This window comes from Tamandua tetradactyla, chromosome 4, assembly GCF_023851605.1.
Source record: "Tamandua tetradactyla isolate mTamTet1 chromosome 4, mTamTet1.pri, whole genome shotgun sequence".
Taxonomy (NCBI): domain Eukaryota; kingdom Metazoa; phylum Chordata; class Mammalia; order Pilosa; family Myrmecophagidae; genus Tamandua; species Tamandua tetradactyla.
The window spans coordinates 106,839,600-106,853,666 of record NC_135330.1 but is presented as its reverse complement, the minus strand read 5'-3'; the positions used below and the strand labels follow the sequence as shown (position 1 = coordinate 106,853,666).

The following is a 14,067-nucleotide window of genomic DNA, read 5'->3' as shown; positions in this document are numbered from 1 at the left end:
GAGGACAGAGGGACCTAGCATCAATTTCCACACCACCACTGCACCCCCTTTCAAGAAGATACTTAACTATTCTAGAGGCTACTCTTACACAAACTTCAGTTAGATGTTGCTAATTGCTACATTTTGCCAAACCCCAAACAAGACCATTCCTGTTAACCCTAAAGAACACCTAGGGCTTTATCTGAGATTCTACAAAAGTTTCACATGCTAAAAGATTACTTTCCAGAAGCCTACAACCTCCAGATGGGTTCTGAGGTCAGATAAGTCCTGCAACCCAGAGGGACCAGCCTCTCTAAGAACACCAACTAATTCCATCCCCCCATTCCACATCGTGGACACCCTCCTTCAACATGAAAAAGTTAGAATGGGCATAGCCCAAATACCCCTAAAGACTGGGAGAAGGATCACAGGAGAAGGAGGAGTTAAACCAGAGAAAATAGGAATTAACAAATGAATATGATTGCTGAATCATTATATTGCTATTTCTTTTTAAGTCTCCAGTATCTTGGAGAAGCTAGAAGGACAAACTTGAACTCGTGGAACTATTACCTACACCAGGCTCTGAAATCTGTTCTATAACTACTTGTTAAATTGTACCTTGAAATTTATTGCTTTTTTGTATATATATTTCACAATAAAAAATGTTTTAAAAAAAGAAGATATTAAGTCATTAAAAAACAAAACATCTCTCTCTCAGCCAACAGAGCAAGCAAACTCACCACCTTCCCCCTTTCTATGTGGGACATGACTCCCAGAGGTGTAAACCTCCCTGCCAACATGGGACAGAAATCCTAGAAAGAGCTGGGACTCAGCATCAAGGGATTGAGAAAACCTTCTTGACTGAAAGGGGGAAGAGAGAAATTAGACAAAATAAAGTGCCAGTGGCTGAGAGATTTCAAACAGGTCGAGAGGTTATCCTAGAGGTTATTCTTAAGCAATATATAGATATCCCCTTTTTAGTATAAGTATAGTAGAGTAGCTGGAGGGAAGTGCCTGAAACCATAGAGCTGTGTTCCAGTAGCCACGCTTCTTGAAGATGACTATATAAAGATACAGTTTTCGCAATGTGACTGTGTGATTGTGAAAACCTTGTGTCTGATGCTCCTTTTATCTATGGTATGGACAGACGAGAAAAACATATGGAATAAAAATGAATGCATAATAGGCAGAACAAATGTTAAATTGAGTAGATTGAAAAACAAAAAAATGGGACAAAAGAAAGTTGTATGGATGTTTGCTGCACCACTTAAAAAAAAAAATCTGTGTCTTTGGATCGACTCTCATTCATAGTGAATGAGAGTCTCATTTCATACTGATTATGAGAGTCTCATTTCATACCATAGTGAGGTGTCCCTGGGGGTCCTGACCCCTCTTTATTGTCTTAACCCCACCCTTCAGCCTTACCCACACTCCCTGCATTTTAAAGACACACATTTTCTATGTATTTGAGACATGGCCTTAACTATGCACATATCCTGGGAAAATATGTAGTGCTCTATGTATGTGTTTCTACTTTACCTATGTGGTCATCTGCTAAAAATCTTTTTTCTCTCTCAATAGAAAGCATCCACATGGCTACATGTACATCTTGCCTATAGCTTTGAATGCTTTAATATGTATGTCCATACATAATATACATTCAAGCTTTATTTATAATAAACATCTGCAATAACCGTGGTACATAACCAGTACGACATAGCACATCCATTAGCGGTGATTTTTCTGAATACAATGGGAAAAATGTTTATGACAGTGAAAGACAAAGCAGGCTAAATTGTCTTTCCACTGTGAAAACATTCACATAAAAGAACATATTCATACAGCCACAGGCTGGAAAGGATCAGAGAAAAAAACGAAACCAGCTCCGGAGAGCCAGGGCATGAGGAAGGGTTGTTGTCCGTTCTGGTGATGTTGTGCCTTTCAATTCAGCCTATACCACGGCTTTTCAGATAGTTTAATTTGGGGGGTGAGGGGTCAAGGTAATAGTTTAATTTGGGGGGTGAGGGGTCAAGGTAATAGTTTAATTTGGGGGGTGAGGGGTCAAGGTAATATCTGCCCCACCCCTCACCCCGCAGCCAGGAAGACTCCCTCTGCACCAGGGATGTCCTACACTCAACTTCAGCTGCATCTGTCTCAACCCCACTGCAAACAGTATTGAAGTTAAAAATCTGTTCCGATGGCTGAGATGGATCTGACAAATTTAACCATCTTCAGAATTAAACAAACAACAAAAAAGCAAAATGCATGAATTGTGGATGTTTCTCTTTCATTTTATGCAAAAATCAAACCACCCGGAGCTTGAGTTGACACGGAAAAACTGGGAGAATAATCAAGAACTACTAACAAGAACTGCCTCTGGGGAGGGGTATTACGGATCTGGAGTAAGAGAAAAATATACTTTTCTGTGAAGTATCAAAGAAATAATTTTCTTTCCCTTTTTTTTTTTTGAACCACGTACCAATCCTTACCTTTTCAATTAAAATTTTATTTGTGCGTTTAATATCTAAGTATCACGGCCTTAGCTTTTTTAGAAACCGCTTTAAATTTTTTTCCGTTTAATTCATGGCAAATAGTCTTCCCCTAAAGCAAACAGATTCATATTCTGAGATCTCAATTGCGCGCCTCTTTTAGCCGATGGAACTAAGTCCCAGTGGAGGACCCGCTTCCCATATTTTGTAAGTTCAGGTGCACACCGCAGCCTGGCATTAATTCCAGCGCAGAAAAAATCCGAACACCCGTCTAGGAGTTCCTTCACGACTGGGACGCGACAGCTACTGTCCCAACATGGGCTGGCTCCAGGCTGTCGGGCCCAGGCCCGGGGCTCCCGCGCGGGGTGCCCTGCCCCAAGGGTGCGGGAGTGGAGTGGGGGGAGAGGACACCTCGCCCGCGCCGATCACCAGGCGAGGGGAAAGGGCCGCCCAGTGGGGCGCCCCAGGCCAGGCCGCCGCGACCCCACCCCCGCCGCACCCGCGTCGCCGCGTCACTGCGCCCTCAGGGCGCGCACCTCGGCGTCTACCGCTGTCCCGGGAGCGGAAGGGGAGGCCCCGCGCACCGCCGCCATGGTCGCCGCGGTCGCCTGGGCCCGGCGCTAAATTCAAAACCCAGGCGGAGGCCCGGCTGCGCCCCGGCGGCTGGTTGGCTCCGGAAGCGGAACGCCGCGGGCCGCGCGCGCCACCCCCTCGGCGTCCGCAGTAGGCCGTTCTCCCGCCACTGGCGGCTCCCGAGCCCCGGCCCGCGAGCCCAGGGCCCCGGGAGCAGCGCGCGGCATGGCGGCGGGCGGGGAATACGGGGACGCGGGGCGCGCGCGCCAGTACGTCTTCCTGCTCCCAGGTAAACGCGGCCGCCCGGCCCTCCCCACCAACCCCTCTTCCCCGCAAACCTGCCGGGGCTCCGGGCGGGCCTGGGCACGTGGGAGCGGCACGGCCTTCCCTCGGGGACGCACTTCTCGTCTTGCTCTAGCCAGAAGCTGGCGTCTCAGGCGGGCTCCTTATGCACCGGTGGGCGGGAGGGCTGGGCCCGGCCTGCAGAGGGCTGGGTGGCTTCGGGGTCCCGGGGCGCGCTGCCTTGGGGGATAACTGGGTACCCACCACCGCGCTCGGCAGTTGGCCCGGCGTCCCGGGTCCGTGTCGGGTCCTGAGATCCAACAGGCCCGGAGTTGCCTGCGAAGACGGGCCAGGGACAACTGAGGTGTGAGATCAGTTTGGGGCGTAAAGGAAGGTGGCGGCAGCTAGGACAAGGGGGAGCTCTCAGCGACTCGGGCAACGGTGACCACTAGGCTGCCTGCGCCGGACCCAGCGATACAGGGCGTGCGGGGAACTGGGGCCAGGGCCACTCCGTTGCGACCCGAGAAAGCCCCAACCCGATAAGCTACCGAGTCAGAGGTAGTGGTTAGAGAGTGTGAGGCAGAAAGGTTTGGCTTTTGTATAGGATATGTTTAATGGTGTGACATTGGAAAGAAGGGCAATCTGCTGTTGACCGTATTTGTGAGATTTAGCGTAGAAAAATGCAGTGAGTACAGCGTGCAGTTTAGGTGGTTAATGAATGGTGTGTTGACACATTCCCCTCAAACTAGTAGCTGTTCTCAGCCACCGGAGTTCCAGGCCCACCGGTCGCCAGAGATTGGGGTCAGCTGAAATGTGTACCCCTTTGCCTCTGGTTTTTTCCACTCAAAATTGTGAGGTCCATCCATGTTGGGTGGGGAAGTGGTTTGGTTTGGCTTTGTGGTTTTGCTTTCGGGTGTATCTCATTGTCCAAATATGCATACTGTCTCTTCTCCAGTATTCTACATACTGCCGAACAGTTTCCAAAGTGGTTGTACCAATTTACACTCCCGCCACCCGTGAGTGAGTGAGCCTTCCTGTGGTGCCCTGTGCTCCCTAGAGATGCTTGTATAGTAAAATAGTGTGAAATTCAAGATTTCAGCTTAATTCTGCCAAAGGGCTACTTTTCTACATGCTTTACATTAGAAAAATCCTCCCTTCTCACTTCCGCCACATCAGTGCAATTGGATTTAAAGGTTATGAACTCTAATCACTCTTTCAGAATGCAATATAGGGTTATCATTCAGATCCCCGTACTGAGGGTAATTTGAGTCTTTTATTCTGTTCTGTTTTACTCAGCATTAACAGCTTCATTCTTTTTTTTTTTTTTTTTTTTTTTTTTTTTTTTTTAAAGAGAGAGGGAGGAAGGGAAGGAAAGACAGAGAGAAGGAAGGAAGGATGGAAGGAAGAAAGGGAAACATCTTTTAAACATTTTCTTGTTTTATTATATTTTGTTTGTTTGTTTGTTTGTTTCTTACATGGGCTGGGGCCGGGAATCGAACCGGGGTCCTCCGGCATAGCAGGCAAGCACTCTTGCCCGCTGAGCCACCGCGGCCCGCCCAACAGCTTCATTCTTGAAGTGTGTTTGCAGCCTCACTGTATTTAAATGCCTAAGACCCTAAATATCAATCAAATCCTGACAGTTGTAGGTTTAAAATGTCCACTGCTGTGCTGTGAGGAGAATTTCAGCCCTGTTCTTGTTCAGAGCTATAAGGAACTGTGACCTTAGGGCGGCCTAAGCCGCTGGTAAAGAACTGATGAAGAAAATAACTGATGAGGAAACTAAAGGGTCGGTCAGGCCGGTTCTGGAACAGTGAAAGTGGGCAGGGCTCTAACCTGTCATCCTTCTGGCTGGCCTTCAGTGCCACCTGCAGGCTCCCAGGGTAAGTCCACAAGCATGCTTCTGTGGCTCCTGCTGTGGAACAGCCGTTCTCAGGCTTGGGAGTATCAGAAAACCCAGGGGAGTCCGGCCCCACCCCGGAGGGTTGGATTCACTAGGTCGGGGTGGGCCCGAGAATGAGCATTTCTCACAAGTTCCCAGATACTCCCGATGCTGTGGGTCAGGTGTCCTGGGAACTAGGACCGGAAGGCCCCAGGTTTAACTTGGGACGTAGGACTTCGGTTTAGGATTCAGGTTTAGCATTGGGAGGTAAGGTTTAGCTTTGGGTTTGGGATTCAGGTTTAGGACGGGGAGATTGGTTGAGCTGTCTGTCTTGGGCCAGAATTTTCGAGGGGGGAGAGTTCCCATAAGCACGGGGTGTGGAGCCTGAATTCACAGAGGTATTGGTCATTTTCCCCCACACTCCCCACAGGTGGGAAGTCAATGCAGTTAGTCACCCAAGAGGAAGAGTGAACACCATAGTGTGGGGGGGAGGGGCTTAGTAAGAAAAGAGTTCATATAGAATTTTTCAGAATTATTTGATGGAGGCTCCATCTTAGAAAACTTCTGGGATATGAAGGGCTTACTCTGTATACTGATAAGTGAGCACATTGCCAACAGGCCAATAGAACATTGAAGATATTTATATCGGAAACTGAAGTAAAGTCACCTGACTTTGCCATGAGACTTTTCCAACATTTAATTCACATTTTTCATCAAGTTGCCTACCATGTGCATTGTGTTATATCTTGAAGAATGTATTAAAAAATACGATTTAGATCTCTTACTCTCTGGTTTTCCTTATCTCTGGCAAAGCTGAATATACTAGATAAACACAGGCTGGAATTTGGCAGGGGTACTTGTGAGATGTGAAGACTTGGGACCTTGATTTTCATGGACATGTGGAGACAGGACTGCTGCCCGTTTCAGCAAGGGAAGCGTGCCTTGTTGTTTGGGATGGCCATTTCTCCTTGATGGCCTGGGAGTACTATAGGCTATTTGCAGTTTTAGTTATAAGGGATTGTTAACATCACCACTTTTTGGAATATGGTTGGAGTTTCCATCCTTTTGCTTTTCTAAAAATAAATGTTCAAGTCATATGTTTTCTATTTTTCTGTAGTCCAAGTTTTATACAACTGTCAGTTCTGTTGATTTGGGGTGGACCCAGTTGTGAAAAGGAAGCCAAGAACAAATTCACCGGGTGTAGATAGGGTATAATGTTCTGTTTATTGCTTATGGGGGCTGAACCCCGTTACCTAGTCATCTCCAAGGAAATGTTAAAACATTGGGAGACTCTGCGTGTGAAGTCAGGGAAAATAAAGGGAAATGACCTCAGGACCCAAAAGATACTCATTTGGGTCCACTTAGGCCAATTTAAACATCCTTTATATTCGATCAGGTTGGCAGTCAGAGCGCATCTCCAACTGTAGGCATGATTTGTGATAAAATCATCCCCTGTGTATTGTACAAAATAATGTGTTAAAAGGTGTTTTAGGAAGGGTAGTAATTGTTAATTTTTTCCACAGATAGCATAATTCACGGCCAGTTTTGGGGGGAGGATAGAGACTGGGTTATTTCTGAAGAATCCTAGGCCTGCCAACTGTAGACAGGGCTGTACATTTCAACTTCAATAATGAACTTATTTATCCACGATAATAGGCACATAGTAGTCACAGGATTTATCAGATTTGTGTTTCTAGCACAATGTAAAAATAGATGTGAGAGCATTGTATGGATGAGCACTTTTGAACTGTTCTAATTCAATCATTAAAAAAGAAATCATGCTCGCCTTCCGAAGACCTGGGTTTAGTTCCTGGCCCGTGCACCTAAAAGAAAAAAAAAGAAAGAAATCAAATTTAAAATGGAAAACTAGTTTTTTTATTTAACAATGGGGAAAATTTATATTTATGTTATTTCTGATTTTAGTTTTGTTGATGTAGCTTATGACCCCAAGAGAAACCTCTCTTTTTGGAAAACAAAAAAATGGTAATAAAGTGTATAGCAAAGGAAGAACTATTGTAGTCCTAAATGACTCTTCGGTGACCCTAAAAAATTAAAATAAAAATTTTTCCTCCCTTCCCCCTAAGGAGGAAAGTTAATCTCAGAAAAAAAATGAGGTTTTTTTTGTTGTTGTTGTTCTTTGTAAAACTATCCATACATGTGTGTGTTTGTATTTAGAAATACACCTTGTAGGCTGAAAGCTTCCTACCCTTCAAAAGAGCTTATTCTGATGGGACAAACCACACTTAACTTGGCAAGCAGTAGGGGACCTGGCCTATGCAAGTGCTGATTTAAGACAACTGAATAATTATGCTCAGCTTCTTGGAAGATAGTTCATTTTACTGAAGAGGACCCCGCAGGCATCAGCAGTGTGGGAGTCTCTGAGCTTGCCAAGCTCCAGCTTGGAGTGTATTTGACATTTTCCACACGAATGCTGAGTCTAGTGTTCCTGGAGGGAGCGCTTTCTCAGATGGCCGTTGGCCGGCTCCCCTTGCTATCTGAGCACGTTCTGCAGTGGACGGACTAATCAGTTGCCAGTTGGTGTAATCATACTGTTACCGGAGCCTCGTCTTCTGCCCCACTGGTAATCTTTCCAAAAGATCTGGGACATTTATAAGTAAGAACTTATGACTTCCATATATCTGGTAAAAAAACAAACAACTCATTCAGTGCTCTCTAAAGCCTGGCACGTAATAAAGCATACCTGAAAAGTAGATATATGCTGCTTGTTAGCTGTGTCCTTGGGAAATTACTTATTGCAAAGCTACTGCTAAGGTAAGAACAGTGCCAATCTCATGGGTCTGTTGGTTCGAGTTACACTTGAGCTTTCTGTTTGTACCTCAAACTCTTAGCCGCAGACCTGAGACAGAGTAGATAGGTATTCAATACATATTTATTGAAAGAATGAATATCTCACATATCTTGCTGCAGTAGCTTTACATCTACTGTCCTCTTTCCACTCCCCTCCATTTCTCTCCAAGTACTTACTTTTCTTCAAAATTTGATTCGATTTGAGTTTCTGCAAAGCCAAACCATTCCCACTTGCTCCAGCCCAGATTCTTTCTTTGATCCCCCTTCCTGCTCTTCCCCACTTTCTCTGCCTGGCAGAGTTCTCCTGGGTTAAAACTCAGCTCCAGGGTCACCTCCTTCAGGAAGACTTCCTTCCGGGCCTCTCCTTTAGGAAGCAGTGCAGTGCATGCTTGGTACTATGCAGAGACCCCTCCGACCATCCACATGTTTCTCACAATGATTGGTTCCGTTGTCCTCTTCACACAGATATGCACAGAAGCCCCGCTGCGGGCAGTTGCTGGGGTGCATTCATGTGTGCTGTCCCCTCAGTGGCCCTTAGCTTCCTAGCAGTGGCCCTTGGGCCCAGACCTTCACAATACAGCCTTTTCCCAGGGACTCTGAAGAGTGGGGCTTGCCACTAAGGACTGCGGGGTTTTTTTTGTTCAAAAGTTCCTTTATATTTGCTTTTAAAATACCTTTTTTTACCTTCATCAATCTTTTTTTTTAATTGAGAAATCTTTACACACATGCATTCTATACCTGGTGTGCAATCAGTGGCCCACAATGTCACATAGTTGTGTACTCACCACCGTGATAGTTTTTTAGAACATTTGTATCACTCCAGAAAAAGAAATAAAAAGAAAAGAAAAAACTCATACATACCATACCCCTTACTCCTCCCTCTCACTGACCATGAGTGTTTCCATCTACCCAATTTATTTTACCCTTTGTCCCCCTTATTATTTATTTATTTATTATCCATATTTTTTACTCATCTGTCCATATCCTGGATATAAGGAGCATCAGACACAAAGTTTTCACAATCACAGTCACATTCTAATAGCTATTGAGTTATACAATATAGCTTTGTAAAAATTATATAGTTTTACAGTTGTCTTCAAGAATCAAGGCCACTGGAACACAACACAACAGTTTCAGGTACTTCCAGCCACTCCAATACATCATAAACTAAAAGGGGATATCCCTATATAATAATGCAGAAGAATAACCTCCAGGATAACCTCTCGAGTCTGTTTGAAATCTCTCAGCCACTGACACTTTGTCTCATTTCTCTCTCTTCCCCCTTTTGGTCAAGAAGGCTTTCTCTATCTCTTAATACTGGGTCCCAGCTTATCCTGGGATTTCTGTCCCACGTTGCCAGGGAGATTTAAAATATCTTTAAAGCTGACTTTTTTACCCTTGATATGATTATTTGTTAAAGCAAGCTCCCTGGTAAGGATTAGCTTCTGCATGTTTTGGTGCTTTATGGTCTGATCTGGGAGGACAGGTTGACCAGGCCTCCGCTTCCCCACGGAGCTGATTTCCTCCGTGGCCCTGAGTCCCAGCCGTCTTTGCTAGGCTCTCTGCCGATACCAACCACCTTGCCCTCAGTGGTTACACACTTCTCTTCTGTGGCTCATTTAATCTGTTTTCAACAGATTTCTCTTCATTTACACATTTCTCTCAAGTGTTTTCTTTTTAATAACTTTTTTTTTAATTAGAGAAGTAATATATGTCCATGTAAAAATTTTGGTAATGCAGAAGAACATTGAGAAAATGAATTTAGCCATCATCCTATCACCCAGAAGTAACATTTTTGGAGCGATTTCTCTCCAGTCTTTGGTGTGTGTATCACCAAATAAATGCCAGTGTCCTGAGATGCTCTCTCATTCTAATCATCCCTTATTTCACTGTTTATTTTCCTTCTTATTCATTGTGGCACTCCCCAGAGTCCTCCGGGATGCCAGGGGCTTCTAGGATGCTGCACAGAAATGGGTGGCAGAGCTCTGGTACTGTCCACTGTTCGTCCACACACAGTTAGGAATGGACAGTTTGAATGTAGAACCAAGGCCTGAGACATTTTCCTTCTAATTTAGATAAAGACAGAAACTTACATAGTAATGTGAGCAGAAAGACAGAGAAGATGCAGAGCTCCTACTTTGAGCACTGAAGGGCCTATTATGAGTTTATTAATTTAATCGTAAAAAATAGGTCAAATAGGCAGGCCACGGTGGCTCAGCAGGCAGGAATGCTTGCCTGCAATGCCAGAGGACCCGGGTTCGATTCCCGGTGCCTGCCCATGTAAAATTAAAAAAAAAAAACAGGTCAAATAGGTTTTGCTCCACAAGGTAGACAGTATGTGTTTGGAATGGATGGTCTTCAGGGGTGGCTGGAAAGACAATTAGGTGCAGCAGAGAAAAACTAGAGATGAATTCAGAGGCAAGTAAGGATGTTGTGAAAGATTTCGACACAGAACATCCCTTGGGGCACTTTCCGTAATGAGGTGCCAGGTTGAATGGGCCTTGAATCTGCCTTAATACAGAGATGACTAGTTTTTTGTTTTTTTTTTTTTATAGTTGTGGTTGCTGTTCCTATTAAGATGGTAAGTCTTTTTAAATTGTGACACACTTATTATTATTGGACCTATCCTGGAGGTAGCTGGGTTTTCCTTTAGTGACTGTCTTGCAGCAGTGCTTGCAGCAAAGGTCTGATTTGGTGGAAGAAAAGGTTATAGTCACAGAACAAACAGGATGTAAGAAAAGCTCTCTCTATTTTTTTTAAAGTTCTGTCCTGGCAAGTGTTTTTTTTTTTAAAGAAACATTTTCCATTTATTTATGTGTTTATGTGCATTCTTTTTTTTTTTTTTTGATTAGAGAAGTTGTAGGTTTACAGAAAAATCATGCAGAAAGCACAGTTCCGATACATTAGCACCACTCCCCTTTAAGTAAAATCTTATGTGGTGTATTTTTTTTTTCATAAAATCTTTTTTTTTTAATTAATTAAAAAAAAATTAACTAACACAACATTTAGAAATCATTCCATTCTACATATGCAATCAGTAATTCTTAATATCATCACATAGATGTATGATCATCATTTCTTAGTACATTTGCATCGATTTAGAAAAAGAAATAGCAAGACAACAGAAAAAAATAAAATGATAATATAGAGAAAAAAATAAAAATAAGAAATACAAAAAATATATATAAAAAACAAACAAAAAAAAAACTATAGCTCAGATGCAGCACAATACTACCTAATTGTAATGTAATTATGTTAAAACACTGAATGAAGATGACTAGTTTTTGAAAGTGGGTTTCATGTGCCTAGGATGTGGATTAGACTTCTAAGGGGCTCTTAGCAAGGCCCCATGTTCCTGGGGAGGGACAGCTGTGTGCTGGGGGGATGGGATTGTTGACAGCTGAAGGTCTAGGGTGACTTGTCCTCAGCAGACCAAGGGTTTCTGCCTCTCTGAATGTTAACTCACTCTCCTCAACCTCCTCCCTCCACTTCATGGAAAACAGGCTGCCTGCTGCAACCAAACCTCAGATCTCCCTCGTCTACCAGGGGGCCCCCTTCTCTTCATGAAGGTCCTCTGTGGTCACCTGCAGCCTCTTCCCCAATTGGCTGTCTCCAGGGAGGTGCAGCCTCCTCCAGAACTACCGGGAGGAGGGGAGTGAGGCAGAGGGATCCCCAAGGGTAGGGAGCACTTTTCCTGAAGAGGAAGAGGGCACAGGAAAGGCAGCGTGGGAGCTCTGAGCTCTGGCCAGAAGCCTTAGCCACACATGGCCTCGACTGCCTGTGCCCGGCATTCAGTTTCTCAGCTCTTTGCCACCTCTCTGCCTAGATTGAGTATAGGGATGGCAGAGGCTTATTTGTCTGAAATGTTGGATTCTGGCTGTAACTTGCACCTGCCTTCATTTATCAACACTCTGTATAATTTTTAGGAAGCCCAGCTCCTAGGTCTTCCAGTTCTTATAATTTTGCAGTACACGTTCACTATGCCATTGCATGTGACCTTCACAGTGACCTTGGGAAGCAGGTGAGGGGAGCTTTATTGTCCACATGTTACAGATCCAGAAACCAGATCTGTTCAGTAGACAGTGGGAATGCAGTGACTCAGCCTGCCGGCTCACCTAAGTCCTCCTCCAGGACCCTGCTGTGCGCCAAACGCCACTCTGCAGTCAGAGTGGCACTGTCCCCCCACTGTGGGAAAGGCTGGGAGACCAGGAAGGGTAGGAGTCCCCTCCACCCTCCCATCAGCTCAATGACTGGGCAACAGGCACGCCTCCTGTCCTGCAGCACTACCAGTTGCTATTGGACTTCCCATACAGGTCTGCCCTTTCTATCTCTCCTAGAGTTTCCTGCTTCCCAAATGCTGCAAGCATTTAACTCTACCTCTGAATGAAGGTTACTGCCAGAGTTGATTGGCTTTGAACCTGAAGTTTTCCATCAGCTCCTTTGGTGCACAGGCCATCCCAGGAAACGTGGCTACTGACAGGGACAGACCTGAAAGACTGAAGATTTTATCTTTCATGGTTTTGATGAAGGCCAGCTTTCTGTTTGGTTTTGTTCTTTATCTCTCACCACTTCAAAAAAAAAAGTTACACTTAGGTGAACCTATTACTTGGAAATATTTTCCTAATTGCATGCCTCTCTAGCCTTCTATAGCCTTTGAAGGAAGAGTGCATCTCAAAGCCAAGAAAATGACCCAGATTGCTTTGCTGGCAATGCTAATGTTTTGGGAAAGGAAAGCATATAGTTATTTACTGAAATTGGCCTACCTGGGTGCAGCATTTAACTTAAAAATCATGCTGATTTTTGCATGTGCATGTGCATGCATTGTGTTGTGTCTTAGCGAGTGTTTCCAAGGCAGTATCTCTGGCAGTCAGGGCAGGAGGAACTAGAGGTTCTGAGCATGTTGTAATGGCTGAAGTCTAAAGAATATAAACTGGGACTTGTTTGACTTGCATGAGCATGGCAGTGATCATCTAAATGCCTTTGCTTATTTATTTACTTTTCCTACTGAATCTTCTTAAGAAATCAGAATAGTCTTGGTATGGTGTCTAATAATAAGATCGATGGCTATAGTTTCTGTACTTTCTTCTCTGTGTAACAGTGGGCATGTGCTTCTCAGATCTTATCTACTGTGAGACAAAAATCCGCCAGGGTCATGACTTCCAGGTCATAAGAGCACTTGGCAAAAAAGTAGCTTTCTATTTCCTGTCTCATGTCCTTGAATTTTAAACAATATGAAGAAATTTGTCTTAATCAAGAAAGGAATGAAAAGGAGCCTGCCAAGTTTAAAAAACTGGTTGATAAATGACTTCATATCAACTGTATAATAAATCCATACTATATAAACTATGGAATGAAGATACTATTTTTGCTTATACAATATTTCGTGGTAAATTTTTCAGAATTGCAAAATGCTTTAAGTTTGTGCCTTGATACATGCTGTGTGCCCTGTTTTTTTAATTAGAAAAGTTGTAGGTTTGCAGAAAAAGCATACATATGCTGCAGAGTTTCCATATACCACACTATTAGCACCTTGCATTAGTGTGGGGCATTTATTATAATTTATTAAAGAACATTTTTATAATTGTACTATTAACTCTAGTCCATTGTTCATAATAGGGGTCACTGTGGTGCTTTTATTCTAGTAACATATATATTATCTAAAATTTCCTTTCATATATTTCACATATATTTCACATTCACATATATAGTTAAATGTCAGTAATTACATTCACTATGTTGTGACGCCACCTAGAATAATTTAGAATAATTTAGAATAATTACCAGACTTTATGACCAACCCAAATGGTAGCTCTGACTCTATGAATTTGCTTATTCTAGTTATTTCCTATCAGTGAAATCATACAATAATTTGTCCTTTTACTTCTGGCTTTTTCCCTCAACATGTCATCAAGGTTCATCCATGTTGCATATATCAGAACTTAATTTGTTTTTACGGCTGGGTAACATTCCATTGTATGTATATCACACCTTTTATTTATCCATTCGTGAGTTGATGGATATTTTGGTTACTTCCATCTTTTGGCAGTTGTGAATAAT

At 43.6% G+C, this 14,067-nt stretch overlaps 1 protein-coding gene and 1 long non-coding RNA gene across 3 annotated transcripts in view; one reads left to right on the top strand and one right to left on the bottom strand.

The window, feature by feature from the left end:
- The window catches only part of LOC143681277 (uncharacterized), a 59,850-nt gene extending 56,379 nt beyond the window's left edge, over window positions 1-3,471 (bottom strand). Inside the window, exon 1 of the long non-coding RNA XR_013174504.1 lies at window positions 3,380-3,471. This is a non-coding gene — a long non-coding RNA (uncharacterized LOC143681277). The remainder of the gene's footprint in view (window positions 1-3,379) is intronic.
- RNASEH2B (ribonuclease H2 subunit B) overlaps window positions 3,019-14,067 on the top strand; it is a 64,673-nt gene continuing 53,624 nt past the window's right edge. The window contains exon 1 of one of the 2 annotated variants that reach the window (XM_077158172.1): window positions 3,019-3,330. In XM_077158172.1, coding sequence (XP_077014287.1) covers window positions 3,267-3,330 — 64 coding nt within the window. In that variant the 5' untranslated portion in view covers window positions 3,019-3,266. The remainder of the gene's footprint in view (window positions 3,331-14,067) is intronic. The other variant, XM_077158171.1, reaches the window with a different exon arrangement.